Below are 25,685 nucleotides of genomic sequence, written 5' to 3'. Positions count from 1 at the left end.
TCTTTCAGGTATATACCCAGGAGTGGTAGAGTTTGACATATACCCAAAAGATACTCCAACATATAACAAGGACACATGCTACACTATGCTCATAGCAGCCTTAATTATAATAACCAGCGGCTGAAAAGAATCCAGATGTCCTTCGACAGAGGAATGGATACAGAAAATATGGTACAAATATGGTACACAACAGAGCCCTGCTCAGCTAATAAAAACAATGACTAAATAAAATTCTTAAGCAAATGGATGGAACTAGAAAATATCACCTGATATTTGAGTGAAGTAACCCAATCACAAAAGAACACACATGGTATGCACTCACTGATAAGTAGATATTAGCCCAAAGCTCAGAACACTCAAGATAAATTCACAGACCACATGAAGCTCAAGTAAAAAGAAGAATAAAAAGTGAATGCATCAGTCCATCTTAGAAGGGGCAAGAACACCTTCTTAGAAGCAGGGGGAGGGAGAGTGGAATAGGGGATTTCAGGAGGAAGTAAAAGGAAAGGGGATAACATTTGAAATGTAAATAAAGAAAATGTCCAAAAAAAAAAAAAGACATGCTAAGTCTGAATTTTAAGGAGTATCTTATTGACATTTATATGACACTAAGTGACTACAGCCATAAACTGAATTGTAGCTCAATTAATCACCTTCTTGTCAAGTGTAATTCTTTGTAGCTCCTTTATCAAAGCACAGTGTAAAGGAATAAAACAGAAAATAGTGTAGAAGAATTAGCCTGGAGACTGAAGGGATTACTGCTTTTTGTTTTTGTTCTAATCCCTTAAGATTAGCTTTAACCCAGATTTAAATTTTGTTATAGAAAGATAAGAAGTGTTTTTTAAAGCGTGAAAGAATAGCTGGTTTAGAAACAATATTTGGTTTTGAATGCATCCCCAAATGCTTTTATGTGCAGAATAAACATTTTATATTGGATCTCTTATTTAAACCTTATCTTTGCTTTGCAGCCCTGCATGGAAAGAAAGAAGAGAAAGCCAAGACAGTGGAGCAAGGTAAAAAAAAAAGTGAAGCAGGTTGACATTATCTTCTTTAGGAAGAAAACTACATGAGGAGGAAAACACTGGATTCAGACAGGCGGAAGACAATTATCTTTAAATCTCTTGCTCTAGAGCAATGTCCTTGCATTTGTTCAGGACAGGGAGGATGTGGGATGACTATCTGGCCTTGTCTTTTTATTGTTTACCAAGCTCTGAGTATAAATTCAGAAAAGCAAATGTGTATAGACTGCTTCCTTACGTCAGCGTCAGAGAAGCTGAAGAGTGATAATGAGATGAGCTAGATAACTGTTAGACATTTTTTTTTCTGTTTGACCTTTTGTTTTCCATACCACCTCAGAGATAATAGTTCAAAGAAAAAACATGATTCAAACTTATTTATGATAAAAAATAATTGTATTACTTTAAAAATAATTTGTTATATTAAGACACTGGGGTAAACAATATAAAAGTTATTATAGTTAATATCATGACTTTGGTTTTCGTGGTTGATTTACACAAAAAAAGCCTGAAAATTTGTTGTTGTGCATTGTAAAGTCTATATCTATCTATCTATCTATCTATCTATCTATATATATATATATATATATATATATTTGGTATACCACAATATCACTCTAGAATATACTTTAAACATGCTCTTGACCACTGTCTGATATCATTGAAAGTGATACTTTGCCTTTTCTTAAAACTGAAAAAATTAAGGATTTGTGAGCTTTGAAAAATGGAAATAATATGATAGTTATATCAATAAAGGTTTTCCTTTTATTGTGGCTTCTGGGTACCACCCACAATTTTGAGAGTCAATGCAATATTTCAAGCAGCTCAATCTGAGCAAGAGTGTCTGTGTTAGTGTTTGAAATATAAAGCATAAACACAGGAACAAACACAGGATTGTGTTTTGTTTGCTCATTTATGCAGGTTTCAGGATTTAAATTTCTTAAGTCAAAATAAAGGCAATCATTTCCAATCTGCTTTTCTCACTTAGATATTATGTGTCCAAAATAAGAAGCCATAAGTATAAAGGATGCAACAAATTATAAATTCCCAAATTATACATGTTATCTAGATTTTCCTCACAAAGGCTATTTTGATACATTGTCCAAGCATATTTTAATCCACTGAGCTTCCTGACTTTCTGTCTTCTAGTCATAAAAACTACTTATCAGAACTTCCTTTGCTTTTTATTTGCTTGTCTGTGTTGTTACTCGGGGTCTAAGGCATGCCAGGCAAATACTGCATAAGAAAGCAGTATCCTCATCTTAGCAGGATGCTTTAAAATCGCTATAACATGTTAAAAGTACACTGACTAATAACGGAGACAGTGCAATGAATACGGCGGTGCCTAACATGATTGACAGGAGCACTGAAAGTTTGTTTCTGAATATGTCACTTTTATTGAAACACTGATGTTTCCTCAAATGGAAAATGGCATTGGGATGTGAACTTACTATTTCAGATGAATTTTACTATAATTTTCCTAAACTTAAATTTTACCGTATACAAACTCGGGTTTGTTGGCCTATATAAAACTGACGACAGTTGTCATAATTTTAGTAAAAGATCTGGATTTTAATTGAGACAGTGCACTCTCACATATTAAGGGACAAATGTAAAAGAGAATAGTATATTTAAACAAATGCTCCTCTGTGGGGTATAACTAAGGCAAATAGTTGGTGTGTAAAAAAGGTATTTTAAGACATGAATAAAACCAGGAGTTTGCGTGTAAAAACAAACAAACAAACCTAACTTTGCTCTTTGACGGAGTTCTAAAATTTCTTCCTAAAAGGATATCAGACTCTGTCGTCTTCTCGCTTTTATGTAGGCTTACTTCAGAAATATTCATTATCAAAAATGAGTTCCAAATTTATTGAAGAACAATTAATTAAATATCAATGATGCCTTTTTCATTCATTTACATTTTAACTTGTGGCAATTTTTATGGAATACGCCATGATTGTTCTAATTCTTATCAGTGTGATGTGTGGTCTGAATCTAGCTGTGCACCTTGAACGAGCATCTCGATGTAGATGCATCCCAGCTACGCGTGAATAAATTAACTCAGCACCACTTTACATTATAGGAAATACCTTGTTTGGGAAAGGTGGAATTAATTTTCAGTGAACCCAATTGAGAAAAAGATCTCTGATCACTGGAAGGCCTAAGATCCACAGAACTAAAATAAATGCTATCCTATTTTGTGTTGATTTATTTTCATTTTTCTCATGCAGCTCTTATGTTGGATAGATGATATATTTGGGAGTTAAGATTTTGCATATCCTTATATCTAAGTGCCACTTACCTAGGAAAGTGATAACAAGGTTATACGTAGGATGGCTCTCAAGACATGTTTTCTCCACCCGATATGGCTGTGCGTATGGGGAGAACCAGCATGCACAAAATAAAAATGTCACACATGTGCTGCTTCAGTATAATCCACAAGATACAGTTGAAAGAGTGTATTGCGGTTCATTGATGTAACGCTCATTACTGAAAACTGCTAATTTGTTGATTTTTAATTCACTGAGCTCATTTTTTGTTTGTCTTCTTTTTCCAAATAGATCCACAGTCTTAAACACTCCTTCGTTCCTTTCAGAAGGAACAGACTTGTGTGATTTTCTTACTACTAGCTGAGGAGGCAAAGCACCCACTCTCAGAAAGTGCTGTGAGATACAGGAAGAGACCAATTAACAAAATTCATTTGGGTCTCATTGAGAAGCTTAAAGTAAATTGTTCTGCAACAGGGAAAAGGTGGAAAAAATAGCTACAGATTAATTGTTTGCAAGTTATTATTTCTTCAGTCACCTGGTTCCTGACATTATTGATACCTTCCTTAGAATTTGTTCCAAGAGCCTATCCTATCACTGTGGTCGATAAACAGGAAATGCCTAATTTTAAAAAAATGGTTAGTCGATTGCAAACACAGAGAAAATGTCAAGAAAGGAATATTAGCTGTCTGAGAATTTAACATCTTGTGCCCAACATACTGTAAAGCTAAAGTAATATTATATAAGTCAAAGCTCTAATTACTGAAGGTAGGCAATTATTTCAGAAGTTAGATTAAGCCTTTCCCTTATAAATTTAAAAGTAGAAATCAGCAAGGAAAAGTAACTATTTATTATTAGTCAACCCTGTCACTTCGCATATATTTGTAGTTCATTCTTATTCTTAAGAAGGCCTGTGTGGTGAACAATATATGGAAAAATATGAAAATTGTTGATAAGTTTACTGATTGCACAATGTTAATGTGAACTTATTAACAATACCAAGTGGATGACAGTTAAATAATTAATTAGGTCAGATGATATGCCATATTCAGGAAAATATGCCTTTTTATAGCTTTTAAAACACATTTATGAAATTTGTGAACTATAAAAGGCTAATAGTTTTTCAAATAAAATCATTCTGACCAAAAAGTTGTTAAATGGAATATGTTTTCCATTAGAATACTGTTATTTTTAGGAGGACTTGTCAATAAAGCCTCTTATTTTTTAATTATAACATTGAAATAAAAAACATACTTTATAATCTTAAATGCTTATGAACAGTTCAGTATCTCAAAATTATTTAAATGTGATCACAGAACTATTAAGTCTAGTGTTACACCCTCTTGGAAAATAAATATGACTTTACCACCCAATTAATCAGAAACATGACAATTAAAAAAACAGCATTTGATACCCAACTAGCTAATGATATGAATTTGAAGCGTAAAATCGGACAGTATAGAACAAAACTGTATCAAAGTTAATTTTCTCTAAAAAGAAATTCAGTTTTGCCATAGATTTAGAAGCGTTTCGACCCTCACGAATAAGCTAATCTGTAGTACCTGAAGGATTGCTGCCTTTTTTTGGATTGGATGTGATACTGTAAAGAATGTTACCATGTAATTGTAAAAGCTTTGAAATTTATCAGAACAGGTGAAACCAGGTCCATTGTATGTGAGACCTCGCTTTTCTCTATCGCAGTAGCCAGAGACTTGCAGTGTCTGTGCATGCATATTGTTTTTGAATCTACCCTCTGAAATTGTTGTAGACTTATCCTGTCGTTTCAAGTGATTATTAAAGATATCTGAGAACAGTGACTTCTGAGACAATCCTCCTTATTTTAATAACTGTATTTATATTTCCTGATATTTAAAATTTAACCTTTAAGTGTCAATGGAGTAAAACTAATGGCCTACTCGATCCAACTTATTTAACGATTTGTGTAATGTGTCATTTAAAACAAGTGATTTGCCCATGTGGATTCAGTCTTGTTGTTGACCCTCAATAAATTTTAAATGATAACAATATGATTGATTTCTGTGAATTTCACACCTTTGAAAACAGTTTGTACCACAATTGTTTAATATTTATTGAGTGCCCACAACAGGCCAGGCACTGGGGAAAGGATTTGAAGGGCACTGGGTTGACTCAAGAGAGAAGCTGTTCTACAAACAACTCCAGAAAATACATGCAGATTAGTCCACCGTGCTTTTTTAAAATATATCTTTGCATATGTTAATAAAATACTTAGCAGTTCCTCACTTCTCCTGCTCATATAGACATTTTACCTCTTCTTGTCCTTATTTAATGCTTTTACAATGACATGATCTGTAAGAAAATCCTTTCCTGTTTTTCCCTTCTCATTTTTTCTCCTTTCTATTTCATTACCCAATTAATAACCGATCAGGTCTAAATTCCACATGTCACAGAATAACACATCACTCAAAGGAGTTTGTTTCTTATACAGTGCCACTATCTTTCACAGAATATTAGAAGCATATGACTTTTATTGATGTCATCACCATTCAACACTAAAGACAATTTTCCCCCAGGAAATTGCCCACCTGAGTCAATGATGATTAAGTTTAGAGATCATGATGATGATATACATTAATGCCGTTCATTTATTTCAAAATATAAAGATATGTGTATACATATCAGATTTTTTTTCTAGGGCATTTGCCTTGTCCTACCTATGTGAAGCACTATTATTTGCATCCAGAAGCATCAGTAACAAGAAGATGAGAGGAGATGGTCGGTAGATAGGCTAACTAGGCACACTGTCTATTAGGGCAGGAAACACAGTTATGAAAAAAACATCAATCCTACATTGCCTCTATTCTGTACCTTCTGTGATTCACCAGTACAGTTTCTTGATAAAAACATGTCGGTGTTTTGGGTTCTAAAAATAATAAACATTCAGCATTAGTTGTGTGTCCCTGTGCCAACTTATCAACCTTACACTTTGACCAGATGTGAAAACTAAAGATTACAAATACGAACCATTTCTTATCACAAGGTCTAATCTAACTATAAATATGACAAAGAATTTCATATGATTTCCAAATTTAATGACAAAGCATTCTACATTTCTCTTGACGTTAGATAATACACTCTAAACATTTTTAATCAATGCAGAACAGTAAATAATTTTGATCGTTTTGTATACCCTGACTGCAGGTGCAGAATCAGGTGCAGGATCAGGTGCAGGATCAGGTGCAGGATCAGGTGCAGGTACAGGTGCAGGTTCGGGTCCAGCACCAGGTGCAAGTTTCCTTCTCATTTTCACCACATGGAAAGTTATCTCACACATACTGTTTTTTGATAACTATAGGTAAAATTTGGCACATAGAATCAACATTAAATATTTGGCATAGGCTACTAAGTTAGAAAGAATTCAGTTCTATATAGAAAACTCAACCCTTCATATCCTATGCCTTTCTATAGTGAATGATATGGAAGGCTAAAGAAAGACATAGTCTTTACCACTCAGCACAGTAAATAAATGCTACTTTATGATCTCTAGAGCAATATCCAGCTGCTTCTTATGTTTTCTTTCTATTAAAATTCTATTTCTTTCATACCAATAAAATGAATATACTGGCAATATTTTGGCTATATCCTTTAAACAGAAACATGGCACAACGACTGCACTATAAAGTTGATTAGTTAGAGAAAGATAAATCTTTGATTTTTTTAAAATGTTGCCTTAATTCTTATATGTATATATTGGTTTGCTACTAAAGATCTACTTACAATAAAATGAAATAACCACACTTACCATATTTTTGCATTTAGCCTATATGACATACCTCTGTATAAATTTGTGGATTACTGGCATAATCATCTAGAATCAATGTGCAGAAGTTTGAAATTTTCAACCCTCCTGCTTTATCACACTAAAGGAAATTACACATTTTAAGTTATGTCAAGAGCTAGTATGAATTCTAACATCATCAAAAAAATTGAACTTGTGGATTTTTGCCTTACTTTTGAATAGGTTGACAGTATAAACTTTTTAGAGAGTTCCTGAAATGTCAAGAATCAATTCAAAGCTTCCTGTTGGAATTTGTATTGGCAAAGCATTGCTCAAAGCAAACTTTTTTATCATTGTAGTGTGAAATATTTGATTTCATTCATTTGAGTTTTCATTGAGATAAAGCATAGCTATATAGTCCCCAACAGTTCTATATTCTCATTGAAAGCCCTGAAAATTATATCTATGGAGAAAAAATATTAAGTTAGAACTTTTGATTTATGTCTTCTAGGAAGAAAATAATTATAGGATATATTGATAGTTGTGAAATATTACCTCAATATAAAGATACCTCAAAATGAAACTGACATTAGCCTGTCCTTATTGGTAACTTCTTGTGTGATATTGGCTCGTCTTGTCCTAACTACTTTAATAGTTAAACTATTGTATTAGTCATCACTTGGATGACCTTATATTTTTATGAGAAAGCAATGACATTATATAATTCTCATTTGAAAGACAAATATCTTATATCTAAACATTCAAATATTCCATAAATGCTGAAGAATATCCTGAATTATTGATCCAAGAACAGTCTCTGTGAAATACAAGCATCAAAGTCAGATCCAATTTCCAAAATAAAAATAGTTAAAAATAATGTAAGGCTAGCAAGATGGCTTTGTGGCTAACGAGGGTGGCTATGAAGCTTAGAGGTCTGTATTTTACCCCTCAACCCACGTGAAGATGGAAAAAGACAGTCTATTTCCGAAAAGTTATTGTCTTGCCTAGGCACACAAATGATGCCACACACACATACACAGGCATGCACATGCATTCACACACATTCACATACCCATGCACATGCACATGCGCACTTCAATTCCACCACATGGAAATACACATAAACATATACATACACACACAAACACAAATCATTTTAAAATAATATACAACGAATAAAACTCTAGACATAATCTGAATAAAATGCTAATATGTAAAAGATTTGGATATATTTTGGTTACAATTAATTTCAAAGGAGAGCAACAAAACATACTATTAGATATTGAATAAATTAAATGAAATTCCTGAAAACATGAATTCAAACACAAGGTTCAGTTTTAATGACATAAGTTGTATTGAAGATGTAATATCCATAATATTAAAAATAAAATAATTTAAAAATACCAAAAAATATTGTCTCTGGAGGGAGAAGGCTGTAGGTTAGGTAAACCGTGAGTGGGTGACTACTTTTGTAAGAATGTAATAATAAATTCCTACCAGTTTATCAGTTCTTTCATCAAAACTGTGTTGGATAAATATTATGAACAAGAGGAAGGTTGGAATATGATAGTATACATAACTGACCCCAGAAAAGCTCCATCAGGACACTCTTACAGCTAATAAATAAATTCAGCAAAGTGCTGGAAACAAAACTAGCTAACTAATATCAGTAGCCCTCTTATATACAAATGACAGGTGTTCTGAAAAGGAAATCAGGGAAACAACACCTTTTATAATAGCCTCAAATACTATAAAATATCTTGGGGGCATCTCTAAAAAAGTAAAAGACTTGTATGATAAAAAAAATTTCAAGTCTTTTAAGAAATAAATTAAAGAAGACATCAGCAGATGAAAAGATCTCCAATGCTCATGGGTCAGCAGGATCAATACAGTACAAGTCATCATCCTACCAGAAGTAGTTTCATTGCAATTATCATCAAAATTCCAGCAAAATTTTTCACAAGTCATGAAAATTTTCAGCTTCACCTGAAAACATAAAAAAAACATATATTTAAGACAATATTGAATAATAAAAGAAATGTGAGAGGCATCATGATCACTGATTTCAAGTTACACCAAAAAGCACGCTTGAAAAAAAGAGTAGTAGCAGGAAAACAGACACATTGGTAAGCGGAACGGAACTGAAGACCCAGATAGAAATCTATACAACAACAGATACCTTATTTTTCATATAGAGGTCATATACATTATGGGAAAAAAAGGAGCATCTTCAATGAATAATGCTAGTCAACCTGGATGGTTGCATGTAGAAGAATCCAAATCGATTCATACTTACTATTCTGCAAAAATAATAAGTTGATAGATGAGAAAACGTGAATTCACCTTGAACTGATTGGCACAGAAGAACTTTGTTTTTAGCAGAACGAGGTTTGCACAGGGCCTTCCGTTGTTAAACAGACCTCGTGAAACTTAGAAGACTCTGCATAGCAAAAGACTCATCAATTGGACGAAGCAGCAGTCTAAAAAATGGGAAATGATTTTCATCAACTACACATCTGATAGAGGGCTAGTATCCAAAATATATAAAGCACACAAGAAGCTACATTTAAAGAAAATAACTCAATTATAAAATGAAGAACCAGTCTAAGTGAAATTTTCAATAGAGGAAACTTAAATATCTATGACTTTTAACTTAAACACTTTAAAAAACAATCAACTTCTGTAGCCTCAGGGAAAGGAAAGTACCTTGGGAATTCATCTTATACTAATGGCAATGACTGAAATTAACAAAAACCAGTACATTTCATTCTGGGTAGGAAGTAGTATAAGAGAAACACTCATCTGTTGCTGGTGGGTGTGCAAAATTGTACACCACACCCTCTATGGAAATTAGTATGCTGATTCTTCAGGAAGATGGGAATTGATCTACCTCCAGATGTACCTATACCACTCTGTGGTAGCTGCTTCATTCTTCCATAGAGACACTTGTTTAACCATGTTTATTGCTGCTCAATTCACAATAGCAGGAACTTGAAAATAACCTAGATGTTCCTCAACAGACGAATGAATAAAAAATATAGTATATTTACACAATGGAGTATTGCTTTAAAAAATGACATCATGAAATTTGAAGGCAAATGGATGGAATTAGATGGAAATCTTCCAGAGTGATCTACATCAAATCAAAAAGATGAATGTCACATGCATTCACTTACGTGACGATAATGGCTATTTAACAATATTCACACTACAATAACAGAATATAAGTATAGAGCACGGGAGTAGAGGGAACAGATTTCTTGAGGAGATGGAAATAGAATAGATAATTATGGATGGACGGGAACTGGACTAAGAGGATCAAATGCGGAGGGGGAGAGGTTCTGATATGGAATGCACGAAAAGATAACTAAAGGGGATGTATTTGAAGGGTAGGGTGGAGGCTTAATTCAGGAAAAACTTTCTAGTGTCTTTGGTATTGAAAGTACTCTACATGCTTTCAAAAGAGAAGCACGAACAACAAGCCAGCCTGCCACAAATCCTTTATCTACAATGGTGCATAAATCCAAATATAGACATATTATGCAGTGATAAAATGACTTCTAAGGATATTCACGTGGATAAGTTTCTTATTCAGCCATCATCAAGGAAGCTTCCTCCTGCAGCAGAAGGGAACAAATACAGAGACCCACAGACAGACATTAGGCAGAAAGTAAGAGACCTTGGAAGACTCAGTCCTAAAAGGGATTTCTCCATCAGATTCCTCTCTACAGACCTCAAGCAAAGCCGCTGAAGAGTTAAAGAGCCAAGTGGAGTGGAGGACACCAAGGAAACAAGGCATATCAACATAAGCAATATCCATGTGAAATCCCAGACCGAGGCAGTGTGGACAGGTCCTGTATAGGTCTGCAGCAGGTCCTTAGTGCTTCGGTTCTTACTTCCAATTTAATGTTTTACAAGATGCTGAGTCTGCCATTGAGTGGGTCTCTGATTCTTGTATATTCTCTTAGACTTTCTTCCTTCTGTTGGTTTATTCTGTCCATATTCAGTGTAATATTTTTTGTATTATATGTTATTTAGTTACATTTATCAGTATTATTTTTAGAAGTCAGTGATTAAATGGAAACGAGAGAAAGAGTGGATCTAGATGGGAGGGAAAATCAGAAGGAACTGGGAAGAGTATAGGAAGGAAAAATCCATATTCATGATATATTAAGTAAGATAAGAATAAGAAACAGGAAGAAAACACAAGAAAATAACACTATGAAAAAGTGTATAATACATTTTAATTCTCATTATGAAAGCAGATAAAAATAAAGATAAATTATGGATATATTTAATTAGGAATAGTATAGAACATTAAAATTTTACATATGCCAATAGACTATGAAATGGCATATTTTGACTGACTGATTAATTGATCGATTGATTGGATTGATTAGTAAATGATTGGCTTCTTTAGGGTTTTTTTTTTGACAATTTCTTACCTTTGAATCTGTCTTTAGCTTTGATTTGACAGTTTTTATATTGTTTTATGACATTTCATTTGGTTATATTTTTTAAAGTTGGTGAATGAATGAATGAATAAATTGATAACTTAGACACTAAGGGAAAAGCTACCTACTAGGAGAGGGAAAAATCAGTTCTTTCCAATAGAAATATGAGGTGCCACAGTACAGAACTTATATAAAAGAGTAGTTGACCATCAAAAAAGGTAGTTCACAGGTTTATTGTGTACTTTGCTTTGGGTACAGTTTGTTGTTTTTTAGATGTGTTTTTCTGGGTATAGTTTTAGTCTATTGATTTAAGGAGATTCAATTGTATTCTTTTTTTTAAGAAAATAATGTAGGGATGTAGGGGAGGGGAGAGAGTCTGGAAGAATATTGAGTTTAATATAATAATGTGTATGTAAATTTTTATATTTACATATTTTACTAGATAGTTTATGTATTTACATTTCAAATGTCCTTTTTTTTCTGGTTCTCACCTCTCTGATCCTCCCTACCTCTGTTTCTGTGAAGATACTCCATCTCCCACCCAACTACTCCCACCTCAAGGAATTCTCCTCTTATTGAATCCAAACAATGCCATCCTCTGCTACAAATGCAACTGGAGCCATGGGTCCCCCATGTGTGCTCTTTGGTTGGTGCTTTAGTCCCTGGCTGCTCTGCGAAGTCTGGTTGGTTGATAATGTTGTTCTTCCTATGGGCTCAGAAACCCCTTAATCTTCTTCATTTCTTTCTCTAACTCCTCCATCGGGCTCTCCTTGTCCAATCTGATGGTTAGCTACAAGCATTGTTATCTATATCAGTAAGGCTCTGGCAGAACCACTCAGGAGGAATTCATACTAGCCTCCTGTCACCAAGCACTTCTTGGCATCAGCAATAGTGCCTGAATTTGGTGACCGCATATGGGATGGATCAAGGTTTTCAGTATCCGGATGGTCTTTCCTTCAGTCTCTGCTCCACTCTTTGTCCCTGTGTTTCCTCACCTAAGTATTTTGTTGTCCCTTCTAAGAAGAATTGAAGCATCAACACTTTGGTTTTCCTTCCTCTTGAGCTTCACATGGTCAGTAAACTGTATCTTGGCTATTCCTAACTTTTCAGCTAATTTGCATATATCAGTGAGTGCATACATGTGTTCTTTTGTGATTGGGTTACCTCATGCTGGATAATATTTTCCAGTTCCATCCATTTGCCTGTGTATTTCATGAAGTCATTGTTTTAATAGCTGAATAGTACCCCACTGTGTAAATGTACATTTCTATAGCCATCTTGCTTCTGGATATAATAAGGCTGCTATGAACATAGTGGAGCATGTGTCCTCATTATATGTTGGAGCATCTTTTGGGTGTATGCCCAGGAGTGGCATAGCTGAGTCCTCAGGTAGTACTAGGTCCACTTTTCTGAGGAACCAAGAGACTGATTTCTACAGTTGTTGTAACAGCTTCCAATTCCACCAACAACGGAGGAATTTCCCTCATTCATATCCTAGCCAGCATCTGCTGTTATTTGAGTTTTTGATCTTAGCCATCTGACTGGTGTGAGATAGAATCTCAGGATTGTTTTGATTTGCATTTGCATGATGACTCGGTTTTTTAGGTCTTTCACAGCCATTCGATATTCCTTACTTGAGAATTTTTTGTTTATCTCTGTACCCAATTGTTAATGGGGTTATTTGGTTCCCTAGAGTTTAATTTCTTGAGTTCTTTGTGTATATTGGGTATTAGCCCTCTATCAGATTTAGGATTGGTAAAGATCTTTTGCGAATCGGTTGGTTATCATTTGGCCTTATTGACAGTGTCCTTTGCCTTACAGGAGCTTTGTTTTTTTTTTTTTTTTTTTTTTTTTTTTTTTTTTTTGGGGGGGGTTTTTTTTTTTATTTTTATTTTTTTTTTATTAACTTGAGTATTTCTTATATACATTTCGAGTGTTATTCCCTTTCCCGGTTTCCGGGCAAACATCCCCCTCCCCCCTCCCCTTCCTTATGGGTGTTCCCCTCCCAACCCTCCCCCCATTGCCGCCCTCCCCCCATAGACTAGTTCACTGTGGGTTCAGTCTTAGCAGGACCCAGGGCTTCCCCTTCCACTGGTGCTCTTACTAGGATATTCATTGCTACCTATGGGGTCAGAGTCCAGGGTCAGTCCATGTATAGTCTTTAGGTAGTGGCTTAGTCCCTGGAAGCTCTGGTTGCTTGGCATTGTTGTACTTTTGGGGTCTCGAGCCCCTTCAAGCTCTTCCAGTTCTTTCTCTGATTCCTTCAATAGGGGACCTATTCTCAGTTCAGTGGTTTGCTGCTGGCATTCGCCTCTATATTTGCTGTATTCTGGCTGTGTCTCTCAGGAGCGATCTACATCCGGCTCCTGTCGGTCTGCACTTCTTTGCTTCATCCATCTTGTCTAATTGGGTGGCTGTATATGTATGGGCCACATGTGGGGCAGGCTCTGAATGGGTGTTCCTTCAGTCTCTGTTTTAATCTTTGCCTCTCCCTTCCCTGCCAAGGGTATTCTTTTTCCTCATTTAAAGAAGGAGTGAAGCATTCACATTTTGATCATCCGTCTTGAGTTTCATTTGTTCTAGGGATCTAGGGTAATTCAAGCATTTGGGCTAATAGCCACTTATCAATGAGTGCATACCATGCATGTCTTTCTGTGATTGGGTTAGCTCACTCAGGATGATATTTTCCAGTTCCAACCATTTGCCTACGAATTTCATAAACTCGTTGTTTTTGATAGCTGAGTAATATTCCATTGTGTAGATGTACCACATTTTCTGTATCCATTCCTCTGTTGAAGGGCATCTGGGTTCTTTCCAGCTTCTGGCTATTATAAATAAGGCTGCGATGAACATAGTGGAGCACGTGTCTCTTTTATATGTTGAGGCATCTTTTGGGTATATGCCCAAGAGAGGTATAGCTGGATCATCAGGCAGTTCAATGTCCAATTTTCTGAGGAACCTCCAGACTGATTTCCAGAATGGTTTTACCAGTCTGCAATCCCACCAACAATGGAGGAGTGTTCCTCTTTCTCCACATCCTCGCCAGCATCTGCTGTCACCTGAGTTTTTGATCTTAGCCAATCGCACTGGTGTGAGGTGAAATCTCAGGGTTGTTTTGATTTGCATTTCCCTTATGACTAAAGATGTTGAACATTTCTTTAGGTGTTTCTCAGCCATTCGGCATTCCTCAGCTGTGAATTCTTTGTTTAGCTCTGAACCCCATTTTTTAATAGGGTTATTTGTTTCCCTGCGGTCTAACTTCTTGAGTTCTTTGTATATTTTGGAAATAAGGCCTCTATCTGTTGTAGGATTGGTAAAGATCTTTTCCCAATCTGTTGCTTGCCGTTTTGTCCTAACCACAGTGTCCTTTGCCTTACAGAAGCTTTGCAGTTTTATGAGATCCCATTTGTCGATTCTTGATCTTAGAGCATAAGCCATTGGTGTTTTGTTCAGGAAATTTTTTCCAGTGCCCATGTGTTCCAGATGCTTCCCTAGTTTTTCTTCTATTAGTTTGAGTGTGTCTGGTTTGATGTGGAGGTCCTTGATCCACTTGGACTTAAGCTTCTTACAGGAGCTTTGTAATTATATGAGGTCCCATTTGTCGATTCTTGATCTTAGACCATAAACCATTGGTGTTCTATTCAGGAAAATTTGCCCTGTTCCTGTGTGTTCAAGGCTCTTCCCCAGTTTCTCTTCTACTGGTTTCAGTATATCTGGTTTTATGTGCAGGTCCTTGATCCACTCGGATGTGAGCTTTGTACAAGTCAAGAAAATAGATCAATTTGCATTTTTCTGCATGCTGAATTTCTGATGAATGAGAATCATTTGTTGAAAATGCTGTCTTTTTTCTGCTGACTGATTCTTTGTCAAAGATGAAGTGACCATAGGTGTGTGTGGGTTCGTTTCAGGGTATTCTTTCGATTCTATTGATCTACTAGCCTGTTTCTTTAAGAATACCATACAGTATTTTATGACTATTGCTCTGTAATACAGCTTGAGGTCAGGGATGGTGATTCCCCCATAAGTTCTTTTATTTCTGAGAATAGTTTTTGATATTCTGGGTTTTTGGTTATTCCAAATGAATTTCCAAATTGCTCTTTCTCACTCTATGAAGAATTGAATTGGAATTTTGAGGGGGAACGCATAGAATCTGGAGATTGCTTTCAGCAAGATGGCCATTATTACTATATTAATCTTACCATTCCATGACCATGGGAGATATTTCCATCTTCTGAGATCTTCTTCAATTTCTTTTTCTAGAGACTTGAAGTGCTTGACATACAGATCTTTCACTTACTTGATTAGAGTCATACAAAGGTATTTTATATTATTTGTGACTATTGTGAAGTGTGTCATTTCATATATTTCTTTCTCATCCTGTTTATATATTGAGTAGAGGAAGGCTACTGATTAGTTTGAGTTAATTTTATATCCAGCCTTTTTGCTGAAGTTGTTTACCAGGTTTAGGAGTTCTCTGGTGGAATTTCTGGGGCCATTTAAGTATACTATCATATCATCTGCAAATAATGATATTTTGACTTCTTCCTTTTCAAGTTCCATTCCTTTGACCTCAGTTCTTGGTTTTGTTGATTCTTTGTATAGTTCTTTTTTCTTTCTTTTTGGTTGACTTCAGCCCTGAGTTTGATTATTTCCTGCTGTGTACTCCTCTTCTGTGTATTTACTTCTTTTTATTCAGGAAATTTCTGGTGTGCTGTCAAGCTGCTAGTGTATGCTCTCTCCAGTTCTTTTATGAATGCAGTCAGTACTATTAATTTTCCTCTTAGCACTGCTTTCATTGTGTCCCTTAATTTTGACTATGTTGTGCCTTCATTTTCATTAAATTATAAAAAGTCTTTTATTTCTTTCTTTACTTCTTCCTTCCCTAAATTATAATTGAGTAGAGTGTTGTTCAGCCTCCATGTGTATGTGGGTCTTCTGTTGTTTTTGTTGTTATTTAAGACCAGGCTTAGTCCATGGTGATCTGATAGGATGCATGGGATGTATGCTGAAAGACATTTTGGTTCTTCCCATCTTCTGGCTACTATAAATAAAGCTGGTAGGGACATAGTGGAGCATGTGTCCTTGTTATGTGTTGGAGCATCTTTTGGGTATATGCCCAGGAGTGGTATACCTGGGTTCTTAGGGAGAACTATGTCCAATTTTCTGAGGAACCGCCAGACTGAATTCCAGAGTGATTGTACCAGCTTGCAATCCCACCAACAGCGAAGGAGTGTTCCTCTTTCTCCACATCCTTGGCTGTCACCCAAGTTTTTGATCTCACCTATTCTGACTTGTTTGAGGTGGAATCTCGGGGTTGTTTTGCTTTTCATTTTCCTCATAACTACAGATGTTGTATTTTCAATTTTTAAAATGTTATTCATTGATCCTTTGCCAAACATTGAATATATCACCCAATTCTGACTCTTGTGAACTCTAGGTTAAGTTTTTACTCTGATGGAAAAATATCTCAAAGAGTGATACAAAATATTAATAAAGCTATATAAAATGAACTTATATTTCCTCATATACACGTTAATATCATGTTTGTTCTCTAAAATGATGTGAATGTGCATATGGCTATTCCTAGTTGTCAACTTGACTATATCTTGAACAAACTATAATCTAGAATTGGAGAGCTAAACTGTGATCCAGATCTTGAGGCTGGAAGACACAGTTTCTAACCTGGATCTTGGCATGGAAATCTTGATTCATAATGGTTATGAAAAGCTTAGGTTTAGGCAAGGTAGTATAGGCCTTTAATCCCAGGAGTCAAAGACAAGCAGATATCAAGCAGAGTTCAGGATCAGCTTAGGAAAAACATCCCATATCCAGGAGTGGTGGTACCTTTAATCTTGACCACATTTTCTGCTGGAGACCTACATATGGACATTGGAAGAATTAAGATTCGCTCTTTTTCACCACTCACATTTACTTGCTAACACATTTGTTAGAATCTACTTCTAAAGAACACCAGCTGAAACAACTACCCTTGTGGGACTGAACAACTACTAGATTCTTGGACATCCAATTCACAGCTGACCATTGTTGGGAAGACATCATAATAATTTCCTTCAATAGAGAAAGACATTTCATATGTTCTGTGACTCTAGAGAACCATGAGCAATACAATGTGTCAACTTAGGAAGAGTAATATCTGCTGAAGGTGTCTAAAATTCAGCATTACTATCAATAACAGCTTTACATGATGTACATTTGAGTATTTATCAAGGTAGGACATACATAACTATACAATTATTGTGTAAAGAATGACTATATGGGGGTATATTGAGATGCATAGAATGTGTTTGGACAGGTGCAAGTTTGAATGACTACATTAATTTTTATTTCTATGTTCTTCACGATGAAATTCTTTTATTAAAAAAAAATGGAAATCCACTGGCAAAAACCTTGACTAGAAGTGACTAATATGAACTTTACACGTAATCTGTGCTCAATGAATAGCACAATTATGAGGTTGGCTTTTATGCTCTTTGAAGGAAGACAAATGTTATGTACTGTGAATTAGTCAGAAGGAATTTCTGTTCCAAAAATGGAAGCCATAATTCCCAGGAAAGCCCTTTTGTATAGAGAATGAACCAGAAAAAATTTAAAGTAGTCATTATTGTATTAATTAAGTTAACTCTGTGAATGTTAGTAGCATGCTTTTTAAAATATATAATAATAATAATAATAATAATAATAATAATAATAATAATAATAAATATAAATTAGATTGCAGAATTTCTAGACAAATACATTAAATAAAAACGGACAGGTAGTTAATCTCACAGACTACTTACAATTCTATAACTTATTTAAGGGAACTTAATTGATTTTCTAAAATTAGTAAAAATGGAGGTAAAATCACACTTATCATTTTGAAATTATGACACTAACCACCAGATGGCACTCCATGAGTTGAGTCTGGTAGTTCACAGAAATTTGATTAAATTTATTGAATGAAGAAAAGTGATGATACTCTTTTTTCTAGCATTTTAACTAATTTCCTTGTTTGTAATAAATAGTTTTTAGAATAACAAGATACTGACTGTTGTTGAAGATAATACAAATGTTTAGACTAGCATAAGATTGTTTTGTTTTGGGTTGTGTTCCTTTTCTGTGTTTTAGTTAGGATTACACTATGTATGCTAATTGGCCAGGATCTTATCATGCAGACAAAGTTAGTTTCCAACTCAAATAAGTCTGTCTGCTGGCCCCTGCCTCTAGGGTGTTAACACTTAAGATATGTGCCATCATGCCCAGATTGACTAGCATAATATTTTGATAAGCTGAATTTTAAAAATAAATTCTTTTACTTGTATATATATATATATATATATATACATATACATATACATATATTTGTGTGTGTTTTCTGTGCCCTTGACTACTGGCTGCCTGACCTTACGTGCCCTTGGGGGTTGGAGGTGAGGTGGTTCCTGCGGTAGGAATACCAAGGCCACCTCTCTGTAAACACTGGGGGCTGTGCAGCTGCAAAAGCATCTCCTGCAGGAGGACCTAATTGAGGACTACCTGAGAGACCAAGTATTCCTGGTGTGCAGACAATCCCAGACAATCAGAAACTGCTGTTTAGAAGAGATGCTTTCTTGGTACCAATGGGGGTATGGGTAGAGGGTATTAAAGAAGCCTGAAACAATGTTCATGGAGCTAGCTGAGGCATTTCTCACCTGCTCCTGGAATCTGTTTGAGACACCACATTTTGTCCCAAAAATCTGGAATGTAGGGGGGAGTACAGATACTCTAGTCACATTGAGGTTGACTATGTTCTCCTTTATCAGTACAAAATAGTTAAGGAATTTATCTTAATACCTTTAAGATATTGAGCCAAATATTGTTTAGCTTCAGTGGCATTATGTTATGCACATGGTGAGGTTGAATGAAACCCGGGGTCCCATGTCAATAGAGACATGTCCCTAATAAGAGCCAACTCTTCTGCCAGTAATTCAATCTGTTGTTGTAAAATGTGAATGGCTTGATAAAGATGTTTTCTTAGCACCTCTTATGCCTGCAACACCTCAGCTGACTTAGAGACCATAGCATTGACAGTCCCTGTTGGTAGTGGCTGTCTGGGTTAAGGCAAATAGTAGCTGTTGCTACCCTGGCAATATATGTAATCGTGAGACAATGATGGCAGCTGTAATATCAAAATCCCTCTGCCCATTGTAGGGTTATAATTGAGTCTGGGCTAGCAGAATGATGACATAAAAGTGGGTAGTGTTTACCACAAACATCTAAATAGGGGTTGGATGGTTCCCTCATCAGGATAGCTGTTGTTGATTACCCCATCCAGAAGGTGGTCAGGAGGCACTTCTCATTAAAACAATTAAGGCTGTCTCCATCTTTGGAGGTATTAGTGACCAGAAAGGGAAAAGGAGGTCAGACACAGATTGGGATAACTTTCCAGCCAACCTGGCTGCAAATGGTCACATTCATGGGAGTTAGTCCAGTCTACATTTTCACTGACCAGCTTATGGGGAAATATACCACTAAAGAGACGGCTACTTTTTAGGAGAGTAAGGGGGCATAACTCAAGACAATTAGAGGGGTAACATAATTCCCAGTTGCTCATAATGGGGTCATATCAGAATCTAATGGGAGCTCTGTTAACATAGGGAGTACTATTGGAAGCATCATATGAGGTTAAACCTCCATATACCAAGTATAAGGTTAGATGACAACATTAGGTAGTCTCTTGTGAATTTTTCACCTCTCCATCATACAGGCCCATCTGCTGTCATATAATTGAGGAGTCATAACACATGACAAAATGTGCCCATAGATTTTGTTATAAGTGTATTCATCAGAATTGGAGGACAATAATAGATTCAAGTGAACTTATGTTGTAAATAATATTGACCATCTCTATCCGAATTTCTTGGTGAATGAGCTCACTCTCAAACAGAAGTAAATATTTGAGGAAAAGAGGTTCTGTGTGCAAAGAGGTTATCTATGTAATTGGTTGAGTCTTACACACTAGCTTCACCTATGTTCAAACAGCCTTTATTTTAAATTAGTAGTGACACATGGTCCCAAATGCAGCTTCAATCTATTTTTTTTCACTCATTGGATACATACTCTTTGAGAGGAAATTCTTTTTCTTTGGAATTTAATTTAAATTTTCTAATATTTGCAATTATTTTATATTTATTTATTTATTTATTTTTTGTGGGTGTTGAAGGAGCTGTAGAGGTCAGGGGAAAACACAAGGAAGCAGAAAGTCTCTTACTACACTGGCCTCAGGAATGTAGAAACAGAATATAAGTCTGGGAGGCAAGAAACATTGCTCTCAATCTATGCCCCTGGTCCACTACTATTTTTAAAAAGGACATTCTATGAACAGGGTTTTGCAGGCAACCAACAGATTGGGAAAGGATCTTTACAAATCCTACATCTGATAGAGGACTAATATCCAAAATATACAAAGAAGTCAAGAAGTTAGACTCCAGAGAGCCAAATAACCCTATTAAAAAAGGCAATACAGGGTTGGGGATTTAGCTCAGTGGTAGAGCACTTGCCTAGGAAGCACAAGGCCCTGGATTCGGTCCCCAGCTCCGGAAAAAAAAGAAAAGAAAAAAAAAAGACTCTGATCTAAAAAAGGCAATACAGAGCTAAACAAAACATTCTCATCTGAGGATTATCAAATGGCCAAAAAGCATCTAAAGAAATGTTAAACATCCTTAATCATCAGGAAAATGCAAATCAAAACAACCCTGAGATTCCACCTCACACCAGTCAGAATGGCTAAGATCAAAAACTCAGGTAACATCAAATGCTGACGAGGATGTGGAGAAGGAGGAACACTCCTCCATTGTTGGTGGGATTGCACACTGGTACAATCACTCTGGACATCAGTCTGGAGGTTCCTCAGAAAATTGGACATTCCACTACCTGAGGACCCAGCTATATCTCTCTTGGGCATATACCCAAAAGATGCTCCAACAAATAACAAAGACACATGCTCTACTATGTTCATAGCAGCCTTATTTATAATAGTCAGAAGCTGGAAAGAACCCAGATGCCCTTCAACAGAGGAAAGTATTCAAAAAAATGTGGTACATCTACACAATGGAGTACTACTCAGCTATCAAAAACAATGACTTCATGAAATTCATAGGCAAATGGAATGAAGTAGAAAATATCATCTGGTTACTCAAACACAGTAAAACACACTTGGTATGCACTCATTGATAAGTGGATATTAGCCAAAAAGCTCAAATTACCCAAGATGCAATCTACAGACCACAGAAAGCTCAAGAAGAAGGAAGGCCAAAATGCAGATGCTCCCATTCCTTCTTAAAAGGGGAAAATATTCATAAGAGGGGATATAGAAGCCCTGTTTAGAGCAGCAATTCAAGGAATGGCCCTTCAGAGCCTGACACACATGTGGCCCATATGTATATGCAGCCACCAAAACTAGATAAGATTGATAAAGCTAAAAATGAATGCTGAAAGGGACCGGATATAGATCTCTCCTGAGAGACACATGCAAAGCATGTCCAATACAGAGGTCAATGCTAGGAGCAAATCATTGAACTGAGAACGGGACCCCATTTAGGGGGATTAGAGGAAGGATTGAAAAGGCTGAAGGGGCTTGAAAACCCCTAAAAACAACAATGCCAACCAACCAGAGCTTCCCGGGACTAAACCACTACCGAAAGACGTGGACTGACCCAGGGCTCCAATTGCATATGTAGCAGAGAATAGCGTTGTTGGGACACGAGTGGAAGAGGAAGCCCTTGGTCCTGTCAAAGTTGGACCCCCAGTGCAGGGTGGGGCAATAAAGGGGGTGTATAGGGTGTACAGGGGGAATACCCATATGGGGGAGGGGTGGGAGTGGGGGCTTACGGACAGGAAATCGAGAAGGGGGATAACGTTTGAAATGTAAGTAAAGAAATATATCTAATAAAAAATTTAAAAAAAGAACAGAGTTTTGCAAGAGATGAAATAAAGATGAACTGAGTACTTAGAGCAAATGATAGAGTTTCAAGAAGAAACATTGAACAAGTGGAATACAAAGCAAACTATAAATCCAGAGGACAATTCTAGTTAAAAGAAATCTTTATAGTGCCAACTGCATTTGAGATATTTCTATTATCAATATGTAGAGATTCTTGTGCACAACCTAAGCAATAGGGGGTTTTCTCTCTCTCTTCCTCTCTGTGTCTCTGATATTATATATAGAGATAGAGATATATGGACAGACATAGGTAGATATAAGTAAATACATATGTCAAAAATATTAACATAGTCTCAATTGCCCATTTTTAACATATAATCAAGTAGTAGTTAAACATGATATTTCCCCATCACATATTTAGTTTTAACTCAAGTGATCATTGAAACTTTTTATAAAAGTATTACCATAGCATGGGAAGAAATGTAGTGATTTTCTCATGTTTAATGAGTGAATTTTTAATGAGTGAGTCATTTTAAGTGACTTCTAAACGTAAAACGCTTGGTCTTGGGAAGACTACATGAGAGAGCCCAAGACAGTATGGACTGGGGAGATAGAGTTAGCTTTGCGGTCAGTGGGAAAGTTTTCAATTTTAAACTGTAGGAACCTGGCAGTGATGTGTTCCATGTTTATATCAAAAGTTTTCACTAAACTTCAGATATAAATGCAGAAGAAAAGAACTGCATATGCAGTATGCTGTGTTGTCAGCACTCCTGGTTAGTCCGTGAAAGCAAAGGGGCATTATCTTCTTGGAGGCACAGTACTGTGTTTCCTCCTATGCAGTGATGCTGATATCTACAACAAAAGGCAATATACATTCTGTCACCTGCCTGTTACCACATCTTGTTAAATATTTACTTCCTTTCTATGAGATATTGATTTCTAACTTTTTAAAGGAAGGTAACTTGTAAACACTAAAAGAAATAATTTTTTAACTTCGTGACCTTTAGATTATTTTAAATGAGCAATATGTAAATGGCAGAATTGATTTTAAATATTTTTCCTTCTAATTTGTATATAAGAATTTTTTTGTTTTCTGCTACTTAGTTCTCTTTTTTGTTTGTTTGTTTGTTTTTTCATCTTTATTAACTTGGGTATTTCTTATTTACATTTCGATTGTTATTCCCTTTCCCGGCTTCCAGGTCAACATCCCCCTAACCCCTCCCCCTCCCCTTCTATACGGGTGTTCCCCTCCCCATCCTCCCCCATTGCCACCCTCCCCCCAACAATCACGTTCACTGGGGGTTCAGTCTTAGCAGGACCAAAGGCTTCCCCTTCCACTGGTGCCCTTACTACGCTATTCATTGCTACCTATGAGGTCAGAGTCCACGGTCAGTCCATGTATAGTCTTTGGGTAGTGACTTAGTCCCTGGAAGCTCTGGTTGGTTGGCATTGTTGTTCATATGGGGTCTCAAGACCCTTCAAGCTCTTTCAGTCCTTTCTAAGTATATCAGAAATTTTAACTGCCATTCATCTCTGGTTAGCTACTTCTTTCTTTTCTTCCCATATCTCATTATATTTTTTCCAGACAAAGAGGTGAAGCATGCAACCTGTCATCCTAGTTCTGTCTAATATTTTAGAGAATATCTTAACCATTAACCTTGTTAATTATAAGAAAGAATATTTAACTTAAATTTATGAATACAGTGTTACTGATAAGTGTATCATCGTGATCTGAGCAATCAGAGTATTTTACATTAAATAAAAATTGTAGAATAAGACAAATAAAATTTAAAAAGTAACAATGAATAAGCATTTTAATAAAACTAATCAACAAGTGATTTAGAACACAGTATGCTAATGTCACTGTCACGTCTCTAAAATTGTGTTGATATAAAATTTACAAACTTGTGACAAGCTGATATTTTTCTTACAAAGAGCATATAATGAGATCTATATTCATGAACTATTTTGAACCTGGTACAATATTATTGAAGCGTGTTCTAGTATTCTAGGTTGTGAAGGCAATCCCACAGTGTGTATCCATCAGCAAAATCTTCCTGGTGAGGATGTATTTTAACTATAACTTTTGGAATACATAAGAAATAGGAACATAGTTGTAATAATGGTGAAGACAGTGCTGACTTTATGTTCGAAAGACATTGACTCTCTTTATCACCGGTTAAAGATGTGAATTAACTTAGTGCTTCTAAACTACATGTTCTTATCTTATGCATGAAAGTCATGATACTCACCTGTCAAGGTTGTGATAAGCAACATACATGTTGCTTGCCTTGTGAGTCAGCTGCAGTGTGTGATAGTTATATTTAGAAGGGGGTCTAGAATCAAGATTGAGTCTCATATTAACAAGAAAGCAAGAGGAAAGACTCAAGCATTCCAAAAGACTCCAAGAAATTTTATGAGATGAGTGGAAGACGGAAAGAATGCAGCAATGGGATGAAGCACATTGATGAAAGGGGGTCCTGGAAACCCCGGTCTTGGAGCTAAGGAACAGAAATAAAACTGAGGACCTGAGTACAGAAGAAAGTCACTGATAGTCATCAGAGCATATGGAGTATCATCATGTCGAAAATACTTATAATTGGGGAGTCAAACTCAAACCCCTTATAATAATCTACCAGAGTCCTCAATTAACCTGGACCCAAGAGATCTCTCAGACACTGAGCCACCAACCAGGAAGTATACACCAGCTCATATGAGGTCTCCAAAACATATACAACAGAGGACTTCCGGGGCTGGACTATGTCAGTGAAGATACACCTAACACTCAAGAAACTTGAAGCCCCAGGGAATAGGGAGGTCAGATGGGGACATCATTGTGTAGGCAGGGGATGGGGAGGTATGGGATATTGAACAGTCAGAGGGTGGACAGAGAGGGGGATAAAGACTGAACTGAGAAAAATATATAAAATAAAGCTAAAAACAACAATGTGGAGCTGAGACAGTCAAGAAACAATGATCTTAAGACATTAATGATTAATTATTTACTTTCAAAATTAGTTACAACCATGATTCATGTTCAGTAGGGACTCTTTAGGAATCATTCATCCCTGGAACATATCGAAAACCTCTAATGTACGTTATCCATTAGGGACATGAAGAATGGAAATGAAATATGAATAGACATGTGGAGAGGGCAACAGCATCATGCTTCCTGTCGTGTGCCATAGAAGTCATTGAAAGACGACGCATAATGGCTTTGGATCCTCACATAGTAACCATGAGTTAAAGGGCTTGGAACATTAGACAAGAGGA

The 25,685-nt window shown here is 36.1% G+C and overlaps 1 protein-coding gene across 25 annotated transcripts in view; it reads left to right on the top strand.

The window, feature by feature from the left end:
- Trdn (triadin) overlaps positions 1–25,685 on the top strand; it is a 450,291-nt gene that overhangs the window by 352,052 nt on the left and 72,554 nt on the right. For 21 of the 25 annotated variants that reach the window (XM_087585490.1, XM_087585476.1, XM_087585483.1 and 18 more), the window contains 1 exon segment: positions 969–1,013. In XM_087585490.1, the coding sequence (XP_087441616.1) occupies positions 969–1,013 (45 nt within the window). 25 annotated transcript variants of the gene reach the window in all.

This window comes from Rattus norvegicus, chromosome 1, assembly GCF_021556685.1.
Source record: "Rattus norvegicus strain SHRSP/BbbUtx chromosome 1, alternate assembly SHRSP_T2T, whole genome shotgun sequence".
NCBI classification, from domain to species: Eukaryota; Metazoa; Chordata; class Mammalia; order Rodentia; family Muridae; genus Rattus; species Rattus norvegicus.
This window is presented reverse-complemented; position numbering and strand designations above follow the sequence as displayed.